Source organism: Cydia strobilella, chromosome 6, assembly GCF_947568885.1.
Source record: "Cydia strobilella chromosome 6, ilCydStro3.1, whole genome shotgun sequence".
NCBI lineage: Eukaryota > Metazoa > Arthropoda > Insecta > Lepidoptera > Tortricidae > Cydia > Cydia strobilella.
In genome coordinates this window covers 8,258,158-8,285,621 of record NC_086046.1, presented here as the reverse complement: position 1 = coordinate 8,285,621, position 27,464 = coordinate 8,258,158, and the positions used below count along the sequence as shown (strand labels likewise).

Below are 27,464 nucleotides of genomic sequence, written 5' to 3'. Positions count from 1 at the left end.
CAGTATAACGTAGGTACTTTTGGATACTTTCGGATAACTGTTCGGATATTATGGACAGGAAACGAGTTCCTTGGGAAATTATGGATTTAAGTTTAAAGTTCCAAAACATTACGAAAAAAAAATGTTTCCCAAATAGTATACATACTCGAGTCAACTCAATGATACTAGAGTCAATGTCGAGATTTTCGAGTGTAAAGTGTACCAGCAATGTAGGTAGACTAGGTAGATGTCGTAGATGAGCTTAAATTATTTCGTAAAAACTTTAGAAATGGATACGTCAACGATAGTCTAGAATTAGCCCTTGTTCAAAAAGCTTAGCAAACCTTTGTTAAATTTTGTCCCTTTCTATCAAAAGAAATGTTAAAATGACAGATAAGGATTAACGATTATCAAGGGCTTATTGGACTTGACAGGCGTTTATGAATAACGCCAGCAGTTGTCTATGACTTATAAATCTTATAATTTCAAGTTTGCGACTAAATTATTAGCAGGGTAGTAGTTGACAACCCGGCAATGTCGCACGGTCCTTTCCGCGAGCCTGCGTGACCTCTTATCGGCATCTAAATGACTTGCTATGCTACAAGCAAAGGGTTTGCGCAGACCGCTTATCTTATCGCACCCCATTGTTCGGAGCTTCGCTTCACACTAGATCTCATGAGCTAGATTCAACGGCTATTTATTTTTGGAAGTTAATTAGGCAATATAATAGAGGACGTGTGCTTTCTGATAAGTTACCACATTGTTGATGCACTTGGGGACTTCTTGTCATATTATTACATTATGTACGACAAACTAAGCAGTATAACCACATCCTGAAGCAAAATACTTCTCTACTCGTCATCCGATAAGTGTGTAAAGGTCGGAAGTTCATGCCCAAATGCGTAATTTCGTGATACCTGATACTGATATTAATAACACGTCTCATTTGCTGGTTGAAATTAGAAAATTCAGTGTAGATAACCACAGATAAACTGTGTGGCGAAATTGTACGGTGCCAAGTGTAATAAAAAGACATTTAATGTTATCAAATAGGAACAGACACTTGACGCACTCCCGTTTGTTTTTTGATTTTCGTTAATATTTATCAGGATTGGCCTAATTCCTGATTTGGCCGATAAGACGAAGTGCCTACTTGCCAAGCCAACAAGTTGGTTAATACCTATAACGATTTTATACTTGAACATTAAACTCATTGCGGTCAACTCGGAGCTGAGGCAAAATGATAACAATGTGCGCACGTGATGACGAAACTTAATGATGTATTATTAGTAGTCTTTAAGTAGCTGCCGAATCACGTTACGCGTAACTAGCGTTTCCGTAGTCCTGTCCTCTGCTTTCGTCGCTCTACCTAAATTAACCAAATAATACACCTATCTACACAATTGAATGTGTAGCTTCACGTAATCACGTAAGACAAGCGCTATTTTATAAAAAACGTTAAAACATTCTGAGAAAAAAAAACGCTAAAATGTAACAGACGTAAGTATTGATAATTGCGATCATTAATGGTGCTAACTAGTCAAACATGGCAAGAAGCGCCGCGTCTAGTTCTCTCCCACTCTCGTTTTCTCCCACGAGCGTCACCCTCGGGTGCGCTGCGCACCCCACCGAATAAAATTCTAAATAAAATACCGACAGTCAGCAATTACCCACTTTCCGGCCTCCGACGAGGAAAGTGTCCGACATGTGCTTCATTTACATTACCTATGAGCGTACATAATGCGTCTTAACATCGAGTTCACTTTTAGCGGTCAAGGCTAATATATTCTTGAAAAGAGTAAAGCCCGTCACTAACGGAGCGATAATATACCGACAGATACCGTAAGATATCGACTATATCTTAGAGTACCTATAGCTAAGCACACACGACACGACAACAATTCCAAAATATATATGGCTCTGTCTAGCAACTACATTGTGAGAGAGACGAAATATCCCAAAATATGTATATCTTTATATACAGAGCTACAAAATCTTAAGGATTTTATAAGATATCATAAGATACCAAAATATATATTATAGCTTCGTGTGTGGGCTCTGTCAAATAGTACGTAAAATATATCCTAAGATGCCTTGCTAGAAGATATCTTACGATATATTATCGCTCCGTCTGACGGGCTTAGGCTTGGTTTAACTTACGTATTTCATAAGTAGTCGTATTTTTTACTTTATTTAGACATACTTATTACAGTCGCTGAATAAATGCATTCACTGTCACTCTTATCAAGAGAGTAAGATTTTTCCTTAAATAGGAGTCCTTAAATACATCTAAAAAATATGTTTCAGTCTCATCATCCCAGATCATTTTCGTCTTTTGCTTGGGAGATAATAAACGTCTTCGGCAGCCACCACCAGCCATAGTTTTAGTTTGCTGTGATAGTACCTAAATAAATAGTATTTAGGAAACTAAGTAGTAACATATGTATATGTATAACGCAGTGACAAATTATGTCGCCACGTACATAACAAAAAAGTCTCTTTTCAAAAAGGCCTGGTGACAGCAACAAGGCAATCTAAACTTGCATACTTATTTATGCATATCATGCGGCATGCCCACGTTGTGAGCTTCTTAAAAGGCTTTTGCACCGGACTATGCATGAACGTTGAGTGATTTGTTACCGTTGCGTTGCGGAATCATATATACCAAGGTTTGCGTCAACCATAACTTCTCTGCGAATTTCATAACAACTTTACAATTCACAAAAGATGCGCTAAATTCCGCATTTAAATAATAGAAGTATAGAACTGCTTGAATAAGATCTACAAAGCCATTAACAGCAAATTCTACAGCTATATGTTTTATTAAGTTTTGTGATGATGAACTGCTGACTGGTCGACAGTATTGTATGCCGAAGTTTAATAGCCTAATACTTTCTTGATGATAACGATGGTAATACGTACTTACGTATTACCATCGCAATCATTAAAATATGCCAAATGACGTGCCATGAATATGGTGAGGGGCCCAAGACAACGGTTTGGAACGCGAGAATTCTTCCACAGAATGCAATGTATGGTCCTAGACATGTCATGTCTAGGGGGGTTGAAAGCTGTTCCCACGTAGGTAAGTGCATTATGATCGAAGCTAATGGAGGTACACAGTATTTCTCCCACAAAAGGTATTAGTGATTGTGTAAACTTTTCTGATTCTTATAATGATGTTTTGTTCATCGTGAAAGCTCGTCAGGAAACTATGTAAACTGATGAACATTATGGTAATATTTCATCGAACTATCTCCCATTGTTCCGGAGCGGAACTGATGGGAAAATTAAGTTTCTAATTGCTTTTACAAAGCCGTGGAAATTACTAAAATAAAAAATATACAAAACTGGTGTACCTACCTACATAATTCCAAGTTACCAGTTAGCTTATTATATATTATAGTCTGTCTCTCGATAGCACGGCGAGGCAAGACACCACGTGCGCCGTGATACAGGGGGGAATAATCCCATAAAAGGCTTTCCCCAATAAGTACATACAACCACTTACAGGGCTTCTGGTTCTGGAGATTGACTTTTAAGTGAATTAGTTGTCTATCGGCGGTATAAATAGGAAGGAATATTAACATTCATTATAGGTTGCATACCCGATGTTACTTTGTAAGTTACTGATTTATAAGCAACTCACTAACCTTATGTGTGTTATATTTTTTACAAAATAGATTCTTCTTCAGAATTCAGTCTTGATATAATTGGAATAATTTCTAGGGGTTCTTTTATTTATATATTATTATAGTGAACGATCTATTTAATTTGTTAAAAAGTCGGAATTTTTATTTTTAAATATAAAATCCCATTATTCACATCGAGAATCTCATTTATGTTTGAATTGATCGCTCATTATAGAACTGACTAAAAAGGAATACCTACGTGATCGAGTCATATTCAAGTGAACACCTACATTAGGCACGGCACTTAGTAGAAACGGCGTGGACCTTGAAAACTGCAGTGACAAAGACATTGCGAGTTCACCGGCTACGGCGGTTACAGCTCAGTTAGCATGTGGTGCAGGTGTCGGGTTGTACCCCTTTGTGTGGCAATCGGGACCCCATTCCGACGGTTAACTCCCCCACATGTCACTAATTTTTAGTAAAGGCGACTTACGCCACTTCCTTGACTGATACGCAACTTGACTTTCTAGTTCGCAATAACATCTACACTCATGGACAAATTTAGAGGAACGCAAAAAAATAAAAGTTTAATTACTAATTTTGAAATTACTTTAGGTGATGTAATCCAGTAATTAAACCTGAAAATTTGGGTTCCTCTAAATTTGTCCATGAGTATATTTGTTTACATGAGTCGGAACTAAGTAAAGGTGCAGAACGATTAGTCAGTATACGAGTAGCAGATACCAGTATTCCACCGAAGAACAAGTTGATAGGTCCAGTAATCACTTAACCGTGTGTTGTTTGTATTTACAATAATAATACCTAACATGTTAATTCAATGCATTCCTATAAACGTTATATGCTTCTAAAGCCATCCATCGTAAAGTATCTGAACCGACATGTTATGTTCGAGCCGACAGGCATGGCCGGTTTAGTTAAGTCGTTGAGCATCTAATGCACGTTCATTCAGCTAGATGGCGCTAAGATGTATATACAGTTTTGAGGTAGAGTTAGCATAACCATGACCTGCGTTAACAAAACGTATTGATACGGAGGAAATCTAGAAAGTTTTAATAAAAAAAAATTACCTAGCAACAAATACGAGTTAATGTTCAAAAATATCTGGCACAGCAAATTCATCAATATTTTAATACCTACGTACGTAACAAAGTTAAAGCGTCTACAATAGTCGTATCGTATCGCATATTTTTGAGCGCCTCGTATTTATCAAACTCTATTGCAGACACAGACCACCCCATATTCCAGATTACTGTATTTTGTCATTCGTTAAAGAAGTGGTAGAGCCTACATCAAAAGTCCCCAACCGGAATATTAAAAATAAACTTATTTTGTCAATTTCTCCTCTTATCACGTGAATGTCAATAAATAATTAAGCAATTTTCCTTTGCTTTTCTTAACTGATCTAAGTTTTCACCACAGCTTTTACGTCTAACTACACTTTTAAATTTAGACTTCCCATGTCCTTGTGGTTGGTCAGCGGGTAGGCACCCCGTTCCGCTAGGTGCGCACGCGTCACGCGTCGCCAAACCTGTGCCGTATCTCTAGTTACGAAACGGCTAAAGTTTCTTTAAACCTCCTACCAAGTTCTTCCCTTTTTTTTAGACTGACAGTGTTGAACCCTCGGTCTTCCGCTCACCATTTCTGCCTACACACTTCATTTCGGAATGTAATTATCCACCATGACATTATAAAACACTCTTTTCCGGGACGTCGCTGCTTTGGACCTTCCTGTACAATTTTTGTCCTGATTTTGTGATCCTAATTTTTAGATGGCTTATGAACTCGTGAGCAACAGGAAATAAGCACGCATCCGCCGTAACTTTAATTTCACCCATACAGGCCCTTCCTGTCACCTATAATTATTATCTTTAATTACCATCTGTAATGCCAATTGAGTCCTCATATCACATGCTTTAAAAGCATTACATTAATTACGAAATTCACGTGTAAGTAACTATTACGAAAAACATAAATATGCATGGGCACCGTGCTGAACTAGATATCTGCTAACGAATCGTTACGTTTTGCGGAGGCAGTATGGTGAATTGGTGACACAGGTGTAATCATTGTTTACATGTCGTTCGAATACTTCTGAATGGTTCGGTTGGCTACCTCGCGGCCCGGAGGGGGGAGGTGACCTGTCGCCCTCCCCCCGCGCCGCCGCACGCGCAGCACTCCGAACCAGCCAGTTGCTTGCCGCGCAGCCTCCAGTTTGTTTACATCGACAAATTGTGACGTCTTACCATTGTGCAAACCTGTAATTACCTTGTATTGAGTGGAAAAGTGGGATCGTTACTGGTGAAGCTCCGGAAAACCTTGTGTTGAAGCTAAAGGTCGTGACATCGACATCTTTTGTTAGACTAATACATTTGCATAAAATTTGCACCGAACCTGTGAATGTGGCAGCGGCAGTACGAGTAAGAGGTTACTGCATTATAGTTTCCTTGGTATTTAGCTAAAATAAACTTTTTTCGGTTGTAAATTCAAATAAGATAATGTCCCAGAACTTTGCTCTACTGTGGCTCTACCTCAGCAAGAAATAAACAATACAGAATATAAAAACTGTTTTCCCAGTACCGACAGATTTACAGCATTAATTTTTTTGGTGTTATAGAAAAACTTTGGAAAAACAATCAGTTTGTATAAATGTTATAATAGCCGAGCTCTCTGCTGGTGTGTTCAGTGTTGCATGACTGCACGCCATCGCCAGTCCGATGCTCCTTCATTTGACCCTAACCTAATGAATATTGCAATATTCCAAAACACGATAAAACTATACGTAAAACAAAAGAACAGCTATAGACGTCTTTGTTCAGTTTTGCACTAAACCACTCAACACGAGATACCTAAAATTAATTTATACCTAGTATACGTGCGATAAGCCGTAAGTGGAAGTCCTTTTCCTTTCCACCCGATTGCAATAATAATTCCAGACTAAACTTGACTGATTAAAACTTCCATGAAACCAGTTTTACCAAAAGTTACCGTAAACTATAGTTAAAATCCCAAGCAGCTAGACCACAAAAGTGCATTTCTAGCTTAATTTTTATTGGATTACATAGATGTGAGAAGGAAAATACAAGTGATATTGGTGTCATTCCGCAATTGTGGCCGATACGGTATTACTATAATGCGCGATTGTCGATGCTTTTCCTCACTAATGAGTATCATTGCCACGGCTATATCATGGCATTGTAGTTTGTAGAGTAAGTAACATAATGGCAGTGGCACCGATCTAGATACCCATATCTCTCCGTAGAAAGCAGCTTCGTGGGACCCTCGTTTACATTTGCCTTTTGTGGAAAATGTCGCTCGGCAACATGTGAAACTTTCCTATAAATATGCTGTTTCACTACCGCCTCGTATCAAATTAATTTCCCTTCGTTGAAAAGAGTAACTCCAGCGCTTTAATCGTCAATTGTTTCGTTTGTAACATTGAATACGACCAATATGCTTGGACGCGCCGCAATCACATAATGTGCAATTTTTCATATTGTGAACTGCCCCACTGTCTTTGCCGCGCTTAACAAGACACTTGTATGTTAATATGCCATTAGTTTTAAATGTCGCATTAATTATTTGCGTTAAAAGCAATGCAGTGATTTCCATAGAGCGTTTTACATCGCTCTGGATCGGGGTGTGTCATGAGCTCATGAGCCGTGCAATCATCAGACAATACCAAGTGCCGGCCGAGCCCGTGATTAGCATAGCTCGATTTCAAATCGGCTCCGCTTAGCCATTAGGGGAGCAACCACAGATCATATATTTAACTAGACAGCCAACTTCGCTTGCGTGTATTTGTTAGTAATGTTTAGTGCATTGCACTACACTACAATTTAACCGTTCGGTTGTGCTCCCGGTTCCGTGCCGTTCTGAATTTCACTGTCGGAAGATTTTGCCTCTAAATAATTCATTTTAGTCATTGTACCATATTTAACAGTACAAATTAAACCAAATTTCAAAAAAAGTATATATAAGTCTATATAAATTGCCCTCGTGACGTCGTAGTTCTCTCCCGGTAGTCCACTACCTGAAGGTTGTCTGGAAGAGATCGCTCTTTAGCGATAAGACCGCCTGTTGTTTACCTCTGTCTTCATGTATTATGTGTGTTTACATGTACATTTTTATTCTGAAATTGTGCAATAAAGAGGATTTTTATTGTATTGTATTGTTTTCGAGCATAAGTTACTCTGAATGAAGCTTGCATACAGCATCGTTTAGTAGACAGATTTGCATGACAAATGACATCCATGGTTTTGTATGTAAATAAGCTGTACGCAAGCGTGCAGCAAGGGTACAGTGACGCAAATGCTAAATGAACAGTCGACGGACAGAACATAAAAAATCGACACTCCTGATTTTCATACTGTTGAGAGTGTTCGCTGCATATACGAGTATATTAGGTATATGGTCTGTGGAAACAACGTTTCGCGAGCCACGCCGCGCGTGCTGCAATTTTGCCGCCTAATACGTTGACCCGTGCGGCAATCGTCATGCAAGTCCTGTAACTGGCTTGACTAGACAAACCCTCGTAGCTATTAAAGTAATCAAGGAAATTGTTTTAGTCATGTGAAAAAGCTGTCACACTTATGCTCATAAGAGTGGGTAGAGAGGTTTAATTTTGAATGATTATACTCGTAGTGGCTAAATGCCATTATGGTACCGTAGTTTAGTTAAAGCAGGAGTCTTTAAGTGACTGCCCACGAGCCTGCAGAAATGTCCCATCAATAGAGCCAAAGTCAATACAATCTGGCCGTGAATAGTATGAGAGGAGGCCTTTGAAGACCCTCAAATTAAACAAATAGATACAAACAATATCTTACATAGACGTAATATAAATATATGTTGTATTCAAGAACTCAAATGGAAAGGTTCAAAATCTAGGAATATTGGGTACAACTACCAACTGTACTACCATGGCTCGTCAACTAGGAACGGGGTGGGCATTATACTCGACCAGCATCTTAAAAAAAGAGTTATTAAAGTAGACCGAATCAACGATAGAATCATGTACGTCAAACTGGCGCTCGACAATCAGCCCTGTCTTAACATTATTTCTACGTATGCACCGCAGACAGGCCGCACTAAAGAAGATAAGCAAGCGTTTCGGGAAGAACTACAAGAGGTACTTCAAAGTATGCCAAGTACGGAGAGGAAAATCATTGCAGGAGACCTCAATGGACATGTAGGACAAAAAGCTCCAAGGGATTGCAATGCTCATGGTCACTTTGGATATGGCATTCTCAACGATCAGGGAAAGGACATCTTGGAATTAGCATCAAACTTTGATATGTGCGTAGTCAATACCTTTTTTCAGAAAAAGGACGAACACCTAATCACTTACAAAAGCGGAGGTGTCTCCACACAGATCGACTTTTTTCTTTGTGATGCGGCTATGCGCAGACTCTTCCGAGACTGCAAGGTTATCCCAGGTGAACCTTTAACCACCCAACATCGTATTCTTGTAGCCTGTCTAACATTGCCGAATTGGAACAAAAACCGCAAAATTAAATCACTCCCTAGAATCAAGTGGTATAACTTGAATAAACCCGAAGGTTTCACAACTATGAAACAAGTAGAAGAGTATCTCGTAGAATCTATAGACGATTGCAACACAAAAGACGCCAACGCAGTCTGGAATGATTTTCATGCCCATACTATAATGATTGCAAAGAAAACCCTGGGGATATCCAAAGGCAGTAAACTCAATACCGGTAAGGATGCAAGTTGGTGGTCCAGTGAAGTGAAGCAAGCGCTCGCTGAAAAGAAAACCAGTTTTAAAACATGGCAAGAATCGAAAGCGGATTTAGATAAAAATGAGTATCTTATTGCAAAAAGAGTTGCAAAACGAGCCGTAGCCATTGCGAAAGCTTCATCAGAGGATGCGCTAATATCTCGACTTCAAAATGCTGAAACCGAAAAGGAAATTTTTAAAATAGCCAAACAACGTAATAAACAATCACAAGATTTCAAACAGAACAAATACATCAATGATAGTTTAGGAAAATTACTAACAACAGTCGAAGAAATAAATAGAAGGTGGCACGAATATTATCAAAAGCTGCTGAATGAAGAATTTCCACATCAGCTAATGACACTACTCACTCCTATTCATGGCCCTATAGAAGTCATTACACCTACTGAAGTTAAAACCGCTATAACTGCAATGAAAAATGGCAAAGCTACAGGCCCTGATGAATTACCTGCAGAATTATGGAAAAAAGCTGGTGCTTACGGTGTAAAATGGCTAACAAACCTATTTAACCTTATATTATCTAAAGGAAATATGCCTGATATGTGAAGACTGAGCAACATGATACCATTCTATAAGAATAAGGGAAATATAGCAGAGTGTGGAAATTACAGAGCGATCAAGCTGACGTCGCATACCCTTAAGATCTGGGAAAGAGTAATGGTCAAAAGATTTTATAAACTCACAACCATCTCATCTAACCAGTGTGGCTTTACTGTGGGAGTAGGCACTACGGATGCGATACACACTCTACGGATACTAATGGACAAATACAAAACCCTTAAAAAGGATCTGCACTTGGTCTTTATAGATCTTGAAAAAGCTTTTGACCGAATACCGCGTCGACTCATGGCAAGCACTCAGGGCCCAACAAGTACCGGAACAGTACATAAGTATCGTACAAGACATGTACAACAATGTTACCACCCGAGTTGTTTCACCTGCTGGCAAGAGTAACAGCTTCGAAGTGAAAGTCGGCGTTCACCAGGGATCTGCCCTCAGCCCCCTGCTCTTCAATATCCTCATGGATTACATCACCAAAGACCTGCAAAAACCGGCCCCATGGACACTCTTATATGCAGATGATGTAGTCCTAGTAGAGGAATCACTGCCGGAACTTCAAAGGAACCTCGAAGCATGGCGGGCGGCACTAGAAGACAAAGGACTAAGAGTGAGTCGGCAGAAAACTGAATACATGCATTGCAATTTCTCTAACAGCGACATATGCACGCAGTCACTACCCACAATCGATGGAAATCCTTTGAATAAGGTTGAGAAATTCAAGTACTTAGGGTCCGTTGTTAATACTAAAACCGATACCGTAAGTGATATTGAAAGCAGAATAAAAACAGGATGGCTCAAGTGGAGATCTCTTACTGGAGTTCTCTGTGACGCAAGAATGCCAATTAAAACCAAGGGTACCGTGTACAAACGAGCAGTGAGACCAGCTTTACTTTACGGATCCGAATGTTGGGGAATGAGAAAGTGTGACGAACAGAAAGTACATGTCACTGAAATGAAAATGCTGCGCTGGTCTGGAGGTGTTACTCGATCAGACAAAATTCGGAATGAGTATATCCGAGGCACTTTTAAAGTTGCAGAGATACATCATAAGATGCAGGAGGGCCGATTACGCTGGTATGGCCATGTAATGCGCAGAGACGAACACCACATGACGAGACTAGTTATGGCTATAGACGAGGGCAAGAGAGGCAGAGGCTGCCCGCCAACCAACTGGACTAGAACCATCTCTAAGGACATGACGGAGCTAGGCCTAACGCCAGCAATGACTAAAGATCGCAACAAGTGGCGATCAAGTATCAGGAGGGCCGACCCCAAATAGGGAATGCGCCAGGAGAATGATGATGATGACAAACAATATCTCTAGGTATCAACTTACTTTGATATCAACAATTTCTAATGAGAGATGGTTCATATGAAAGTTAAATTATTAATCACTTCAGCTGACATTGGAGTAGTTACACTGATTTCTTTAACTCGACTCCACCTACAGAAACTTTAACGGGATTGCCGATCACTACACTGCAGTTTTACTTTGAACAAAAGTTATGAGTCGTCACCGAGTGTGGGACAAACATGATGAAACATTGACAGGAAACATACACCCAGGCTTTCTTTGTACCACTTGTTCACTGACCATGGTGTGACATGTCCACTCTAATTAGTCGCTTTTATTTTTAGAAACAAAGTATTGTCATATTATTGCCAGCCAAACAGTACCCACTAATCTACATACAAGCGGCGATACCTACTTTCTATTTGCCTAATCTCCTGCCGACTGATGTTGACACCAATAAAACGCCTATCAGCATTCGCATTTTAAAACGCCTGCAAGAATAAATGTTCGAAAATTCGAGTAACAACACCGAACCTAATCACGCCTAACTAATCAATTAAATAAAGCGCACGGCACGGCGTCCGCTCACTCACTCCACTCCCTTCACTCCTTCGATGGTCATCTAAACTAAGATAAAGTGAAGGCACTAAAGAAATAAGAAGCCTGCATGCGAGCGATGCATCAGCGTGAAAATTACATCACTTGAGTGCAGGCTCGGCGGCTGGAAGCGATATTCAAACGTGATAAAGCCTTTGCCGAGAATCCCGCGCATTGCAATTTGATCAGATAGATAAAGCATGCAGGCATTGTACGCAGGTACCGTCTAGTCGGTGACGGCGCGAGGGGGGCGTGTGATAACGATGGCAGCGATAACGGCGCGGCCGGAGAGCGCGCCGGTCGCTCGCCCGCGGCAGACACCAATTTTTCAACACTTTTTGCGCGTCTAACTGCAAGTGCTAGCGGTATCGTGGTGCGCAGTGTCATAGTGTAGAAGCGACCTAACATGTACGATATGATTTAAGCAGTTCCGCAGAAGCCGTTGTCCAATGCGGGCACGCTCTTAGCAATTACCCTTAATTGGTAGATTAACAAATTGATATAACTTTTGCTTTCTGGCTTCGTCATCGTCTCGGCAGTCGCCGTGTAGTGTTAATGTGTTTTCGGCGTTATTGAGCAAACATTTTAGTGACGTTCCCACTTTTCACTTACATTTTCTGATAAAGTACACATAATGACTTGTGAAACGGAATCAAACAGTGCATGAGTCAGTGATTGAAAGTGCGTTAGTTAAGATGAAGGACTCGGCAGCGCGGTGCGAGGACGTGGCGGACAAGCTGGTGCGTCTGTTCGGGTGGAGGCAGACCTACCCGGTGCAGAAACTGCAGAGGAACATACTGCCGAAGGCTAATGAAGCGGTAAGATTACGGAAAATTCTACTAAATCTAAATTAGCTTTATTTAGTCCCACAGTAAGGTCAATAAGGCTAAGTGTTGTAAATTCATACAATATCAGATAAATATAAATAATTTGTAAATTATTTATTGCAATAAGTTTTTTGTGCGATCGAAATCAGGTCTTAAAGGGTCAATTCGTCGAAACAAGATTAGCAATACAGTTTGGTCGAAGCAGGTCTAAGACCATTATACCAAATGCCGACGTCCAACTAAGGTAAATACCAAAACAGACACCGTTACGTCCTTGCGTCAACCTCTAGATATATATGTATAAATTAAGCAAATAATTGACTAGTTTTAAATTAATACCACATGACTTTTTTAGGGTTAAGGACAAATTGTTCAGCGAAGGTCTAGTGGCTGGTTCAGTAGATGGGCGGAGAACAGAAGGCCGTCTTGATGGTCCCAATGCTTAATAATTAAAAGCACAATAGCACATAGGTAAGGTGAAATGTGATGTGTATGTTGAGCGGTTCACATGGTAACCGATTTAGAGTGAATGCATGAATGAATACATTTTTACCGTTGGAGTTGCCAACACAAATGATGCAAATAAATTGTCAAATATTCTAAACAGTACGAGACTAAAATTCTTTTGTTAAACAGTTGTTTACCACTTTGTCAACGCGATTGATATAATTTGTACAGGTCAAATGACAGTTTACTAGTACAGTGAGTGCCCCGACTTAAGTAGGTACCTACGTAGAAACTATCTGTATATCAAAATAGATCAGATAGGGACTTATTTCAAGGGACCGACTGTACGACTGGAGAAAAGATAAGAGTAAGAGTAATTGCAACTAAAAACACGATACTTAGTACTTGCAATTAAATAAATATAAATAAAATTCGTTTATTTTCAGACAACTTATAGGTCCATAGCATTGTTCGTAAGTTCTTAACTAAAAATTAAAACTAAAATTATTAATACTAAATACTAAAAAACTAAGAATCGCCAAGGCATTTACTTTGCTATGCTGCATCCTAAGACACATACAATGGCATTGATTGCAATCACTTACCCAAAGAAACCACGACAAACAAGAACGTTTCCGTCACTTCACTTAAGATTTATCGCCTTCGTTACCTAGAAAGAAACAAATCATCAATATTAATAACAATCAAGGAAGATGCGCTTCCTAAAGTTAGTCTGATTAACAAGGAACTTAAGAACAACATACACACCCGTGAGTTTTACATGATGTTAATGATGGAATTTAAAAAATCGTTTGAAATATTCTCTAGAACGACTTCAATCACATCTTGGCGTTTTCCTGGTCGCATATTACGTATACTGATGGAGATGTGCATTTTATTTTGTTTTATATCATTATTCTTAGTAACTCGTAAAGTAAAACTGCTTTAAATGATCCGTAAACGACTATCAAATGAAGATGTGTAACAATTTGAAACGCGTTTTGAGTAACAAGTTGTTGCTTAAGAAAGAAAACGAATAATTTGCTTCGATTTAAAAATTATTGCTAGGTAGACCCAGAACAAAAATAGTGAAAAAGTTACGAACTGAGCTTTTAACCAGAGCTGGTAAAGCTGGCCTTTATTAGAGTATTCGTATGCTCACCATCGTTCAATAAAATGATCGACATATATAAAAAAACATTGATATTAAGATATAACGGTTTTCTTATACATGTATATTCTTCTTCGTTGACTAGGGTACGCAACATTGTACGCAAGACATCAATACGTCAGTTTCAGTTCCCATTGTCGGCTTCACTTTCTCGCCTTGAACCGAAAGTGTTGGAAAGCACTGTATTAATTCAACTACATCGCAATTATATGCCCGTGCCATATACACGCGAGCGGGCCATTGAACTTACATTATTCAGATTACTTTTTTGTTAAAAGTAACATTGGTTACTTTTAACAAAAATATAATCGGGTCCTAACGATTTTACCTACTGAACAAACGTGAACTAACGATGAACTAACGATATAGATATGCCATTTGCGGGCAAACGAAATGGGGTGGTCAACTTCACGAGGGTACATTGGTTTCCCTTAAATGGTCGAGGCAAGTACCTGTGTTGTAACATTGTGCATAATTTGTTGCAGCAAAATACGTAGTGTCAATAGTAACTTTACTAACCTGACCTAACTTACTACAGTCATTACTGCCACTAAAACTGGAGTAGGTATATCTAAGTTAGTTTTATTTTTATTTATTTATTCCATATTAAAATCTTACATTAAATCAGACAGAAAAGTGCCGTGAAACCCCATCGGGTTTGTATCGACACTGCATTCGTGGATACATTTTACATTTTTAAACATTGTTGTGGTACATAGGATAAACAAAAATTATATAAAGTTACAAATGAGATTACTTAATTACTTAATTCCATGGGGTCCCAGCGCGCATAATTTGTTTGCAGAAATCGCGAAGCGTCTGGTTGACGTAACTGGTGACCGAAGTGCTGGCTTTTTCGCACAACGTATCAGCATTGCGATACAGCGGGGAAATGCCGCCAGCATCCTTGGTACAATGCCTCAAGGGCCTATTTTAGATTTAAGCTAGTTATTAATTTCGTTTACGTAGTACCACTGTATATATCTTGTATGTAAATAAATGTTATTTTTATCAGGTTATTACAAGAAATAAAATAATCGGCGGGTAAAACTACATAGCTCCTTTATATAGAAATGTATTTGTTTGAAACAGAAATGCCAGGGAGTCTATAATAACTGACGGTGTGACGTGTCTATCATAATAATCATTTTCAACATTTCTCATAAATTAAAAATGTTGGTTTCTTTTAAAAGTTTCGTGACATGGCGGCTAGATCACAGAATATGCGGTGTCACGAGCTGTAAGATTATAATGTGGAATAGTAGGTACTTCACCCTCTATTGCTTTTAACAGTTTTAACGTAAAACTACCGCTGTAACTACTAAGTAGCCGGTTAATGCATTTAGTGTAGTAAATATTTCCTATTATTAAAATGTCACCGTCCATTCTTTTATATTCCGGTGTAATTAATTAAAGGGGAACCACATTACAGTTCATTCACTTAACTAGAAGGTTACATAATTAAATCGTGACGAGGTAATAGTAATTTTACTTCAACCTTGAGGTAATCTTCCACATTCCTTAGCGATATGCTGGCCCACCCCACCTACTTCTACTTAAAAAAGAATCTTAATAGGTTTGAAGTTGAAATGATGATTTTATGTTTTAAGATGCAATGTCCAAATTGTAGGTATTTAAGGTGCATTGAGGTAACTTCGAAAGCGGGATATTTTTGGAAATGGCAAATATCAAATATCTACAAAACCAGAAGCACTTCATACTTTAGTAACGCTTACCAAGACAGCTAGCTTCCTGTTGCTACACTTGAGTCCTTCTAGTTTAGTAGATATACGCCCATTTCAAAATTATCCCGCATTCGAAGTTACCCCAATGCAACCTTACATCTTCGAGATACGGAGTAGGTATATGCGATTTCTTGAAATGGTGGGATAATGCCTGTTTTTATGATTATTTTCAGTCGTGGACCAATCAGTGAAAATCTGAGAATGTAATTATTAATAATGTTGTTATTTCATCGTTCCATTAAAATTTTTGGTAATTAATGTAATTTCAATCACTACGCTGTCATTCATTACCTATATAAATAACTAAAGTAAGTCCTCATTTTTTATACCTAAACTAGCGACCCGCCCCGGCTTCGCACGGGTAGTTCAACTAATTTACACAAAACCTTTACAAATTATACATATAAACCTTCCTCTTGAATCACTCTATCTATTAAAAAAAACGCATCAGAATATTCAGAATCCGTTGCCTAGTTTTAAAGATCTAAGCATACATAGGGACAGACATACATACAGATCGGAAAGCGACTTTGTTTTATACTATGTACTAGAACTATTATATAAACTGTGCCCAAGGCGTCATTCAGGTTCGTCGTACAATCGCCATACCCGTGATTGTGCGCCCACAAAACTATTTAATTTCCGCCGTATATACCATCGTTAATGGTCGCTTTATTTGGTCGGGGATCTGTGTATCTTGTCAAACTGCAATAGATGCTACGATATTTAACAAATGAATAATTTAATACCTACACGGATTAATTATCTACGTAAGCGCCCACAAATAAACTGTTAGGTACCTAATAAAAAAAACCTTTAACAGAAAATACCTCAAGTAAAAAAAAGTCTGAGGGCCCAATTGACTTGCCAAGACTTTTCACTATCCCTTTTATTTTACCTCACCAATCGATCTTCCGAAGAATCCGATGATCTGAGTTTGTATTAGAATGTTATCTTATCTCATACCACTGTCGTTTTGCACGATAAATATCTTCATCTTTAGATTAAGTACAATTTAAGATTCTGTTGATCTTCTCACGGTAATCGACTTATAACACTTAAGGTTCAATAATATATTACAAATTACTATTAATAACGGGATTTATCTTTATCATATATCTCTGATAAGTTTATCTCAAGAATTTACCACGTTTTAATGGACATTGTTTGTAATTCAGTACTTATTTAACGGACCCGTTTGGTCTCTCAGCAATGTTTGCCCTCATTTATCTACGCCTCGCTTTCTGATTGAAAATGTTATTTTCCTTAATCTGTCATTGCTTTCCCGCAGCGTTTATTTTACATACATCAATATTGTAGTTTGATCTTAATCAGTTTCTAGACAAAATCTGGTTACTACACGCCCTGTAAACAGCTAAGTTAAGCATATTAGAAGGCATCAGGGACATCAAGATTACACAACTACACGTGATGCAGTTTAACAGAACATTTTTGATAAACTCTCCAATTGAGATGGTTATGTTAATTGATCTATAAGTAAAAATACGTTCAATGAATTTTGTCTTAATTTTGTCTTGTTTGATGATGTATAATGTAGCTATTTAATTATTTAATGTTAAAACAAGTTACACAGGTATTTCAAGTCAAAAATTGCCCGACATGTTTCACCTTTGATGACTCACTCTGCGTCGGTCCGCCAACGCGTGCTCCCGGTGATGCTTCTCGGTACGGAGTGAAACATACCTTATCGAGCAATTTTCGACTTAGAATACGTGAGTGAGCCGTTTTAATATATTTAATATATCTGTGTCTCACGGGAGTTTTGTTATTAAAACTGGTAAATGCTCCTTGACATCCTGGGACATATAGTTGTTATGGGCTCTGGCTTCCGCAAGTCCCTAAATATCTGGCCATTGTGGTCCTAAATCCTGCGTCATTTAATTTATTCATTTATAATATAAAGCCGTTTCGTGTTTACGTTTCGCATGCTTCACAAACCTTGGATTGCAGAAAAAACCTCAGCTATCGTTCATTTGTATTATGCTATCTTTCTAATGCCGGCTTGCCCGGCTTGGCTTCAGTCATGATCGAGTCGCGCGCGAAGTCGGCAGACGTGCGGAACGTAAAATGCTGCTGAAGTTAGTTTGCAAGAGCTTTAAAAATTTTAGACTCTTACAGAACATTTCGTGCTTTTCGAATAATGGATTTGCGGTGAAATGTGCGGAATGCGTTGATTTGTGAAACTGATAGTGATAATGGAATTGTTATTATGAATAATTAACCATTTTTTCCATTCAGACAGGGTTAAAAAACTTAAATAACTTGACTTTGTTTTTGAAGTTGATACTACGTATATCTGTAAAAAGTTATATTTTACCTTGACAGTTATTATCACGCTGATGCTGGTCAAGCTCTACTGACTTTAAAAACCGTTTTGCAACGTGCGAGGCACACTCGGCTGCATTAGATACACAACCGATATTTGCATAACAATTTCACTTCAAACGGCCTTAAGGAACGTTGCCTTACACTCAATGCTTGCTGAAATAAATACACTTACATGTGACAGAGATTGATTGGCTATGTACTGCCTTGTAGCTAGAGATCGTGGGAGCTATTGCTAAAATGACTAAAAGCAGGCTGTTGTTTAAAGTCACAATAACATCTGTGTCCTACATTAAGATAAAAAAGTACAACCATCTGTTGTAAGCGGGTAATTTGTCATATTAGGCGACAAGTCAGCTGTTATTAGATAAGTAGATTGTACCTACATTTGTAGTTTTTATTATAAGACTGTTTCTTTATTACCATTACCATCTCTATTATTTTGGGTAGCGGTATGGCGTATTATACCACGAACCGCTACCCAGTAGTTTGATTCTAACAGATCTTAACTATAGTTAGAGTCTATACCTATACATAGATCATCGATTGTTACACTTCACTTCACTTGATACAACTTTAGATAAATCAAGAACATAATACCTATAGGGTTAATTGTCTCTACCATATCGGCGACGGTTCTAAAACTAAGATGTATACTAAAGTATATGATTCCTATTTTATCTACTCGTAACCTTAATATAGTAACTACCTATACCTAACCTAATGTATTTGTAAATCTGTGTCAATACAACAGCACTACAAATATTAGGGTAGGAACAAGAACAAATATTTTATAATATCCCCGTGTATTTATTTAATAACTTGCCACTTAATTCCAAGTTTAGCACAATGCATACTATGCATAATCGGTCCTTATTGTAAGATTGTAACTGGATCAATAAGGGTAACCGGTTAGTATTGACGCATGGCCATCGCTTATCATTCAACACATAACTCTGCCCATAACTGCATTTCCGCAGCCTTACCCTCTTTGGGAGTGGACAAATTGGAACCCTTGAATAAACATTACTTAACTAAATATTCCAATTATTTTTAACTGACTTACAAAAAAGGTGGTTTACAATTAGTTACGTTTGTTGTTAGTTTAGATTGCTTTTAGAAGGAAGAGAAAAAAATAAAACTATTTATGAATAATACCTAAAACATGTAATTTTGAAAGCCTCACTGAAAACTCTCCACTCAACATGATGTCAAGTTATCTTTCGGGTACCGACCTAGACGCTGGTACTCCGTGTTTCCGTGGAGACCAATCCAAGAGATCGCGTCAGTACATAAAATTTGAAGCGTAAAATTTTAAAATCTGAACAGCCTGTTTTGCCAGAACATCTAATGATGGAATCCATGAGATGGGTAATTTGCATACGACAAGCATAGCGTCATTTGTGATGCGGTCGAAATGAAAATTGATTTTCACACACTTTTGAATGTGTGACAATGACAACATGAAGTGTACCGGGTAAAAAATACGGGGTTAGTGTTATGTTAAGGTATAGCGGCAGTAAGCATATGTGATATGTCCGATCCGAAAATTAGTTCCGAGAAAGCACGGCATCGCGTGCGCTCACGCAGCTGCTGCAGCGGAATGGACGCGTTCTCGGAATGGCATCTCTTGTTGCATGAACTAACATCGATCCACTTAACTGACCATCGAAAGACCTTATCTCGTTGCTATAAAGTTTACGAATGGTCATTTATCTGAGTCTACGATGGAAAATGGCGTGTTAACAGTTTGCTCATGTTTATCGCCAGAACATTAGAGGACATTAACTTTTTTTGTCTTGCCTAAGATTTATTAGTCTAAGTTTCCGCGCATTCTATTATCGGGGTCATGTTTACAGTTGAATACTTAATCAAATCCTAAAAAGAGATGGGCACGTGCTAGATTTTTTATAGCATTGTTAGCTCAGAGCACCTTTGGCCATGAATGGCAGAATGTGCAATTAACCTTACGACAAGTGTATAATATTAGCAATGAATCAGTTCTTTCAAGAGTAGCATCTGTTCGGAACGATTGACATGGGGCGGTGAAGCGTGAAGGACGAGGTCTAATCTGTATCGGTTAGCTATTCACGAGTATTTAGGGTATAGGTAGGTGGGTTCTGAATTTTAAGGATAGTCCTAATAGCCTAGCCCGGCGATAAAATCCAATGTATCATGTAATCCTCTTGCTTCGATACAATAAGTGTTGATGGAACCAATGATCATTATCCAACACGCATTAACAGATTCAACGATAAATTGCGCGTTTCACGGCTTTGTGCAAAGTGAGTGAAAACGTGTAGATTACGCAAGTGCGATTGTCTTGGAGTTTGGTGAAGTGTCGTGGACTGTCGGACGATGTAAACGATGCAAGAGCTGGGCGTGCCCGTGCCCCCGCCGCGGTCCAAGAAGATCGCGCGCCTGGCTGCGGCAAGGGAGCGCGATAAACGCAGGACTGTCAGTTGGGTAGGAACACTTTATCATTATAAGTAGTTAGTTGCGATTGTCGCATGATTCGACGATTGAACACAGCTTGCCGTATCCATGTGAGAAGATCGCACGGCTGACTGGTAGCGTTTGTGCGAGGCAGTGTGACAAACAATTTTTAATAATGCAGATTAAACACTATTTGAATAACACATATAATTGAATAGTATGATTAATGACCCTTATTAGACACACTATACATATACATATTATCATTCAGTATACATATAAATAAAGTTGTTAGGTGGAACAGATTTAAAAAGAGTAAGCATTAAGTTACGTGATATGGCCCGTGTTTCGGATGCTGATGCTGGTCCCTTTGCGTTGCAAGAAAACATTTTCCTCAGTTTCCTGTTACGACTTGGAAGGGGTTTTTGCTTAACATGTACCTAGTGTACTCCTAATAGTCAAAAGTCCTCATTATGTGTGCACGTGTATGATCTACTACTCGTAGCTTGCTACGAGTATGACCTCGAACTCACGAACGTGAAAGCTAAAACTAAAACTCTACTAAAGTAATAGGCGGGTGAATATAATATTATCTGCAAGACAAAGTCGTTAATTTAATATCTATCAAGATCTCGCCGCTTTTGTGATATTACGGATGAATGGCTTTGCACAAAACATCATCGACGTTTCATCCTCTCCAATTCAATCCATACATCGCAGATAGATGTTTTCAAATCCGCCTTTTGAGATCATTCGCGATCTTGCTGACGAACGGACAAAGGCTGACAAGTGAGACAAAACGAGCGGAGCACGACACAATGCGAGCCCGCATTCACGTCTCTGAATAGGCAGGTGCGTGGGAACGTTCCCGTTCCTGTTTACTAAAGAAATACAGAATTCGCAAACAGACAAACCTACACGTGGCCGTTGGTACCTATGTAGGTATACCTTGTACACACATCAAGAATTCATCTACGTGCCTCCATATGACTTGTAAATATCTCTATTTCTGTAAATATTATGTGAACCTGTGTTGTGTGCAATAAGTGATTACTACTACTATTTACTACTAGGTACGTACTACGTACTACTTAATTGTGTCTAAAAGGTCACGTCCGTCCGTCCGGACGGTCCGTCTAAAGGTAAAACCGTAGTTCGCTATTTCGCTAATGACTGCAAAAGCGGATTGTTACGGCGTGAGTTAACCAGGGTATACCCGATAAACGTGTGAATGGGAACAATTTATTGTATAGTGGCGTTTGTAGCTGAACTAGGTGGCGTGAACTTTTTCGTCACAACTAAAGGCTACGGGCCAATTAGACTCTGACAGGTAGTATTGTGACCTAGCCAAGTAGCCACTTCTCTCGTAACTTATTATGAGTAAATAAGGCAAAAGTTTATAAGAAATCTGTCATTCTGGTGAGGCAGGATTGTCAAATGATAAGCTTGTCAAGCTAGTTATTTTGACAACACCGCCATATAATTTCAGTTGTCACCAGGGACCGGCCCGCTATCCCTTATCGGGGTTTTATAAGGGTATTGCATAAGGCTTAACTCACCATACCCTTTGCCAGACGAAACCCTTTGTTTTGCTTTTAAAAACCCTTATATAAAGCTACCACATTTGAGTAATCGGTAGCCCAAATACCCTTACAAACCCTTATCATCCGCTCACCAACACCTTGCATATTGCTTATAAGGGTTAGCCTTATACAGGGCTTCACTTTTAGCATATAAGCGTGCTAATTTAAGTCGTCTACCTTGTTCATAAAGCACACATTACTTCGAATCCGAGCGATCGTCGGCGGCGACGGCGGCGTTCTTTGACTAGGCACGTATTTTCTTTCCTTTTCATACACTACCGTAGATATATACTAATCCTGTCTCTTTCACGCAAAGGGAAACCTTTATAAAAAGCGCTTAAAGATAAGGGTAACCCTTATTAAGGGCTAGCCTTATTTTTGGTTAGGTTTTCGGTAAGGGTTAGTCACAGGTAGGGGTATGAATGGGCTTGCAGTTCAAAAGGGAAAGTCTTTCAATGTGTTAGCCGTGTTTAAGTGTCGCCCATTGAAAGGGTTTTATCGCGGAAAGGGTTGTCCGGTCCCTGGTTGTCACAACGATTTCTACAATGTACTTGTTAGTATATGTAGCGCCACTTGTGCCATCCCACTAACCCGGGGTTAACCGGTTAAACTGTTAACCCAGTGTCAAATTGTACTGGTAACCATGGCAACTCCAGGTTAACCGGTTAACCCCGGGTTAATGAATGGTGCAAGTGGTCCTATAAACCCAGTCAGTGAGTCTAACAACAGTCAATGTTAATTTCGCATCGCTAACGCGGCCGTTATGTGGTGATTGCACTTGGAGCACGCGATGTCATGCCGAGTGTGGCTGTGGCGAGTGTGCAATGATAGGCAATAATAGGTAATCCTCTCGGCAGTGTGAGATAACCGTTATCTGATATTATCCAATTTGATGACGATACAAACTGGGACACATCAAAACGCGATTTTAGTTAAAAAAATATTTACTCTAGTACCTAGTTAAGGAACCAGATCAAATTGACAGTTGTCATCAGACGCGTGTGTAATTTGTACGAAACTCGTCTAACCTGTGTTCTCTTTCCCCCAGGGCCCCGAAACATGGGTGGGAGTGAGAGCGCTGCGCGCCAGCTCCGGCGGCATCCTGGACCCGGACGACCGCGTGCGCGACGTGGCGGACGACCGCGAGACGCTCACCGCCGAGTGCGCAGCCCAGGCGCCGGCGCCGCGGGCGGCGCAGGCGGACGGCGCCAGCGGCTCCAGCGCGGGTACCGCGTCCCCGGACATGTTCCGAGTGAGTACACACTGTGACTATAGGACCTGACTCTGGCTGTGGTAAAGAATAAGGATAAAGAGAGTGTGAGCGAGACGGCCACCGTAATGATTTACGACACTGCAATCAAGTTGACTTTGGCGCCACAATATCGTAGTACACCTTACCATCCTTGCTAAATGCCAAGGCGTAAATCCCTATCGTTGCTCGAAGGCAGGCTATGTACGTCTCAAACTGCATTAAGGCAAAAATTGTAGATTGTGTCACAAGGGAGCAAAATGACATATTTACGGCGAGGGCGTAGGTACATTTAATCCAGAACGAAGCGAAGGATTCTAAAAAAGAATCCTGAGCGTAGTGAGGGGTTCAAGTGTTAACGCCCAAGGTGGAAATAATTTTGCTATATACCATGTGACACATACTGTTTTTCACATCACCTATGAGGAAATTGTTGTTACAAAATATTATTTAACCTAAAAAAATTGTATGCAAAAAAGAAAAAAAAAAACATGTCCTAGAACAGAAAAGTGCCACTTTGATCCCTCCTAGCAGGGAAGAAAAGTGCCACTTTGATCCCTCCTAGCGGGGAAGAAAAAGCCTCTTTTTGAATAAGTGATGTGAAAAAAAAACTTGCGGTTCCTAATACAAAAAAAAAAACAAAAGAAAATATCTCGGCCTTAACGCAAGTCTATAAACAATAGAAATTCCCTAGAGCGTGTGCGTGCTGCGAATAGTTGCATAATACAATTAAGCACCTCGAATGTTACGACTGTAGGTACTCTATTTAGTTTCAGGAATTCATCAGTATATGATATATTGTAATTAAATTCAAGTTACTGATAAAAAAGAATCTTGCGTGTTAAATAGTATTTATTTGCACGAAACAATAAATTTAATAAATTAAAGTTGTCTATGACTATGAATAATGGACAAAAGACGACGCACATTTAAAATAATCTGTATCAAGTACGAGAGTAAACTCACAAGATTGAATTTATTATCATAAGTCTATATTCGTAAAGTAATATTTTAAAATTGTGTTAATTTATTTCATTCATAAACTGGGTTCTCTAATGTGTTATTATCCCAAATCTCCCGCGCGTTTAAAAACACAGTGCGTGTGACGTGTCTGGCCAGTCTGGCTGTATGGGGTAGTACCATTGCTCCCTCTCTTTACGACAAAAAAATATATTGGCGGCAACAGGAGCGGACGCGCGAACTCCTGAAAAATCATTGAAAAATAGTCAGGTTGGAACTTGTTTTTTGTTCGCTGTCTAGCTTAGTTATTTGGTATTATCAACATCGACAAATCATTACGTGTCATGTCAGCAAACAGAAACGAATTCAGACAATCTTTTTGCTGGAAACTAAATATGGGTTTGTGTTATTCCGATTGTGCTGGTGGGCGTCGGCCAAAAGCGGTGAGTTTTAAAATAGTGTAATACGAAATTGGTTTAAGTAATGTGTAAAATCTACACTTGTAATATTTTTTGCGAATGCTTATCTCATTTCCATTTATTCGTGTAAGCATTTTGATCATGACTGCATAAGATATTTCAACAATTTCAGTCAAAAAGTAATACATTATTATGGCATGTATTATGTATGCCGTTCTATATTTTGTATTCATTTACTTATATGTAATATCTTTTTTTATCTACAACTAGCAGGTCAGGTATGTCTCATACCAATATATATATATCACAAATAACTATTTAAATATATATTACCACCTATTCGCCCGATTCGCCGTAGTAATGAATCAGCCGTCGGCGTAGTGAGTTAAACCGTAGATAACGGAAAGTAGGCTAACTGGATTACAGTCGCAGGCACGCAGTCGACCGTTTGTAAGCTTATATTAAGATACTATTGGCAGTATTGGCAGTTAGGTACCCAATCCGTAGTTTGTTCATTTAACGATAGTTCGCGATTGGGTTTTTAACCTTTCAATCGGGCTTCAATGTTTTACTTGCGTAACTAGGGACGTGACAAGAAAAATTCATGAAGAAATCGGAGGGACCATATGAACATCGAAAAATCGATATTTCATTATATGCTTTTCTGTTGCTCTTGCATATTCAAATTGACGCCGGCAGTGTGGTTAGTCAATTAGCCATCACTGATTAAGTATGTATAGTATAAGTGATTTTTTTCGCAAATTGTTACAAAATTACCCATCACTAGTCGACATGGGAATAATAGCCCCGTACTAATATAATCACAAATCGTAGGTACCTACGTATAGTACATAAGAGAGGCTGTAACGAATGAATTGCAATGTTCGCGGTAGGTCCTTTGCAATACCTACATCTGCAAAGAAATTCACAGGTGTGTGAAGTTGCCAATCTGCGCTAGTGGGTGTAGCTTTTTAAGCAAAGTACAATACATACCTACAACATACAACTGTATTATAGGTACTTGCCTTCTCTTTGAGTAGGCTCATTTCTTCGTGGCCTTTTTTTTCTTCTAGAGTTTAATGAAGTCGTTGTTCTTGGTACCCAATTAAACCCTAAATTGTTCGAAGTCAAGATAATTAAATTTAAACATTAATCAATCTACCACATTTTGATGTCTATTTATGATGTCACTACCTACGCTAAAGTAGAGAGTCATTGTTTCTTAATTAACGCAATGTCATGTGTAAATTGGACATGCTCTTCTTTATGGAATTCTGTATACAATTAAAATATTTACTGCAAACCAGAGGAAAGTTAAGAAGAAAAATCCTAAGGAAAAGAGGGAGGTACCTACTTACTTTATGTCTGCCGCCGATCTTTCCTGCGTGCCGTATCATTTGCAGTTACAGCGCGTTAAAACGTAACAGTTAACTAGATTTAATTGTCCGTTGGACAACATTTGGCTTTCGCTCACAATAAGAATAAGATGTACTTTCTGACTCAGCATCCTAAACTCGGTATCGATCACGTCATCTTACATTTCCTTTTATTCTCTCACCACATAGGTTAAGGAAGAGCAGTAAATCTTCAGTGTTATGTTATTACTCTTAAGGCGGGATCGCTCCAGTGTGCAGCACAAGTATAGTTGTGCCGTTTTTTGAGAACGGCACAACTATTAGGCACGAGCATATATTCAATGCAAAAATGCCGCACACTGCCGCACACTGATGGAATCCCGCCTTTATATCGACTAGAGTACTAGTGCTCTTAGTTTATTTCTCTGGCGATTTGTATGTAGTGATTTACGTGCTCTTATTGCAACGCCTCAAGCGCATAGTACGAGTTCATTTGTCATATGCAAATCCGTGTAGTTGTTATGTGAAATGGCTCTCGGGTATTTTTGTCACGACAGCTATGAGATATTCATGAGTTTATTATGGTAAATAGGCTATTTCTGAGTTTGCACTGATGCTCTGTAGTTATGTCTATAGATAATGTTTTCCTTAATAAGCATCATTAGATGTAAGCCATTTTCGGTATATTTAGTCGAAATCGAAAACAATCTAAATTGTACACATTCTGGGGTATCTGGGCCTGTTTAATCTTGTTATCCTTCGTTCACTTCATATGCGTTACAGAGTAATCACAGTTCCTATACGCCCCAGTAAACGGCTACGTGCTACTATTGTGCAGTAGGTACTAGGTCATGCTTGATTTAATATTTGACTGTATCTATCAAAACAGCTAAACAGATAAAATCGACGTCGAAAATCGAAACCCAGTTGTATTTAGGTAAAAATGATGTGTAAAAAATGTAGGTATCTCAATTTTTTAACCCTTTACCAGGCTGACATTTCAAAAACGAATCGAATGTCAGTCTTACTCATCGAAAATAGAACACATGTTTGAAGTGCCGTATGTGGGAAATATATATCCGTTAGC

The 27,464-nt window shown here is 38.9% G+C and overlaps 1 protein-coding gene across 1 annotated transcript in view; it reads left to right on the top strand.

The window, feature by feature from the left end:
• LOC134742329 (uncharacterized) overlaps positions 1–27,464 on the top strand; it is a 67,701-nt gene that overhangs the window by 14,371 nt on the left and 25,866 nt on the right. Inside the window, exon 2 of the mRNA XM_063675378.1 lies at positions 23,443–23,646. Coding sequence (XP_063531448.1) covers positions 23,443–23,646 — 204 coding nt within the window. The remainder of the gene's footprint in view (positions 1–23,442; positions 23,647–27,464) is intronic.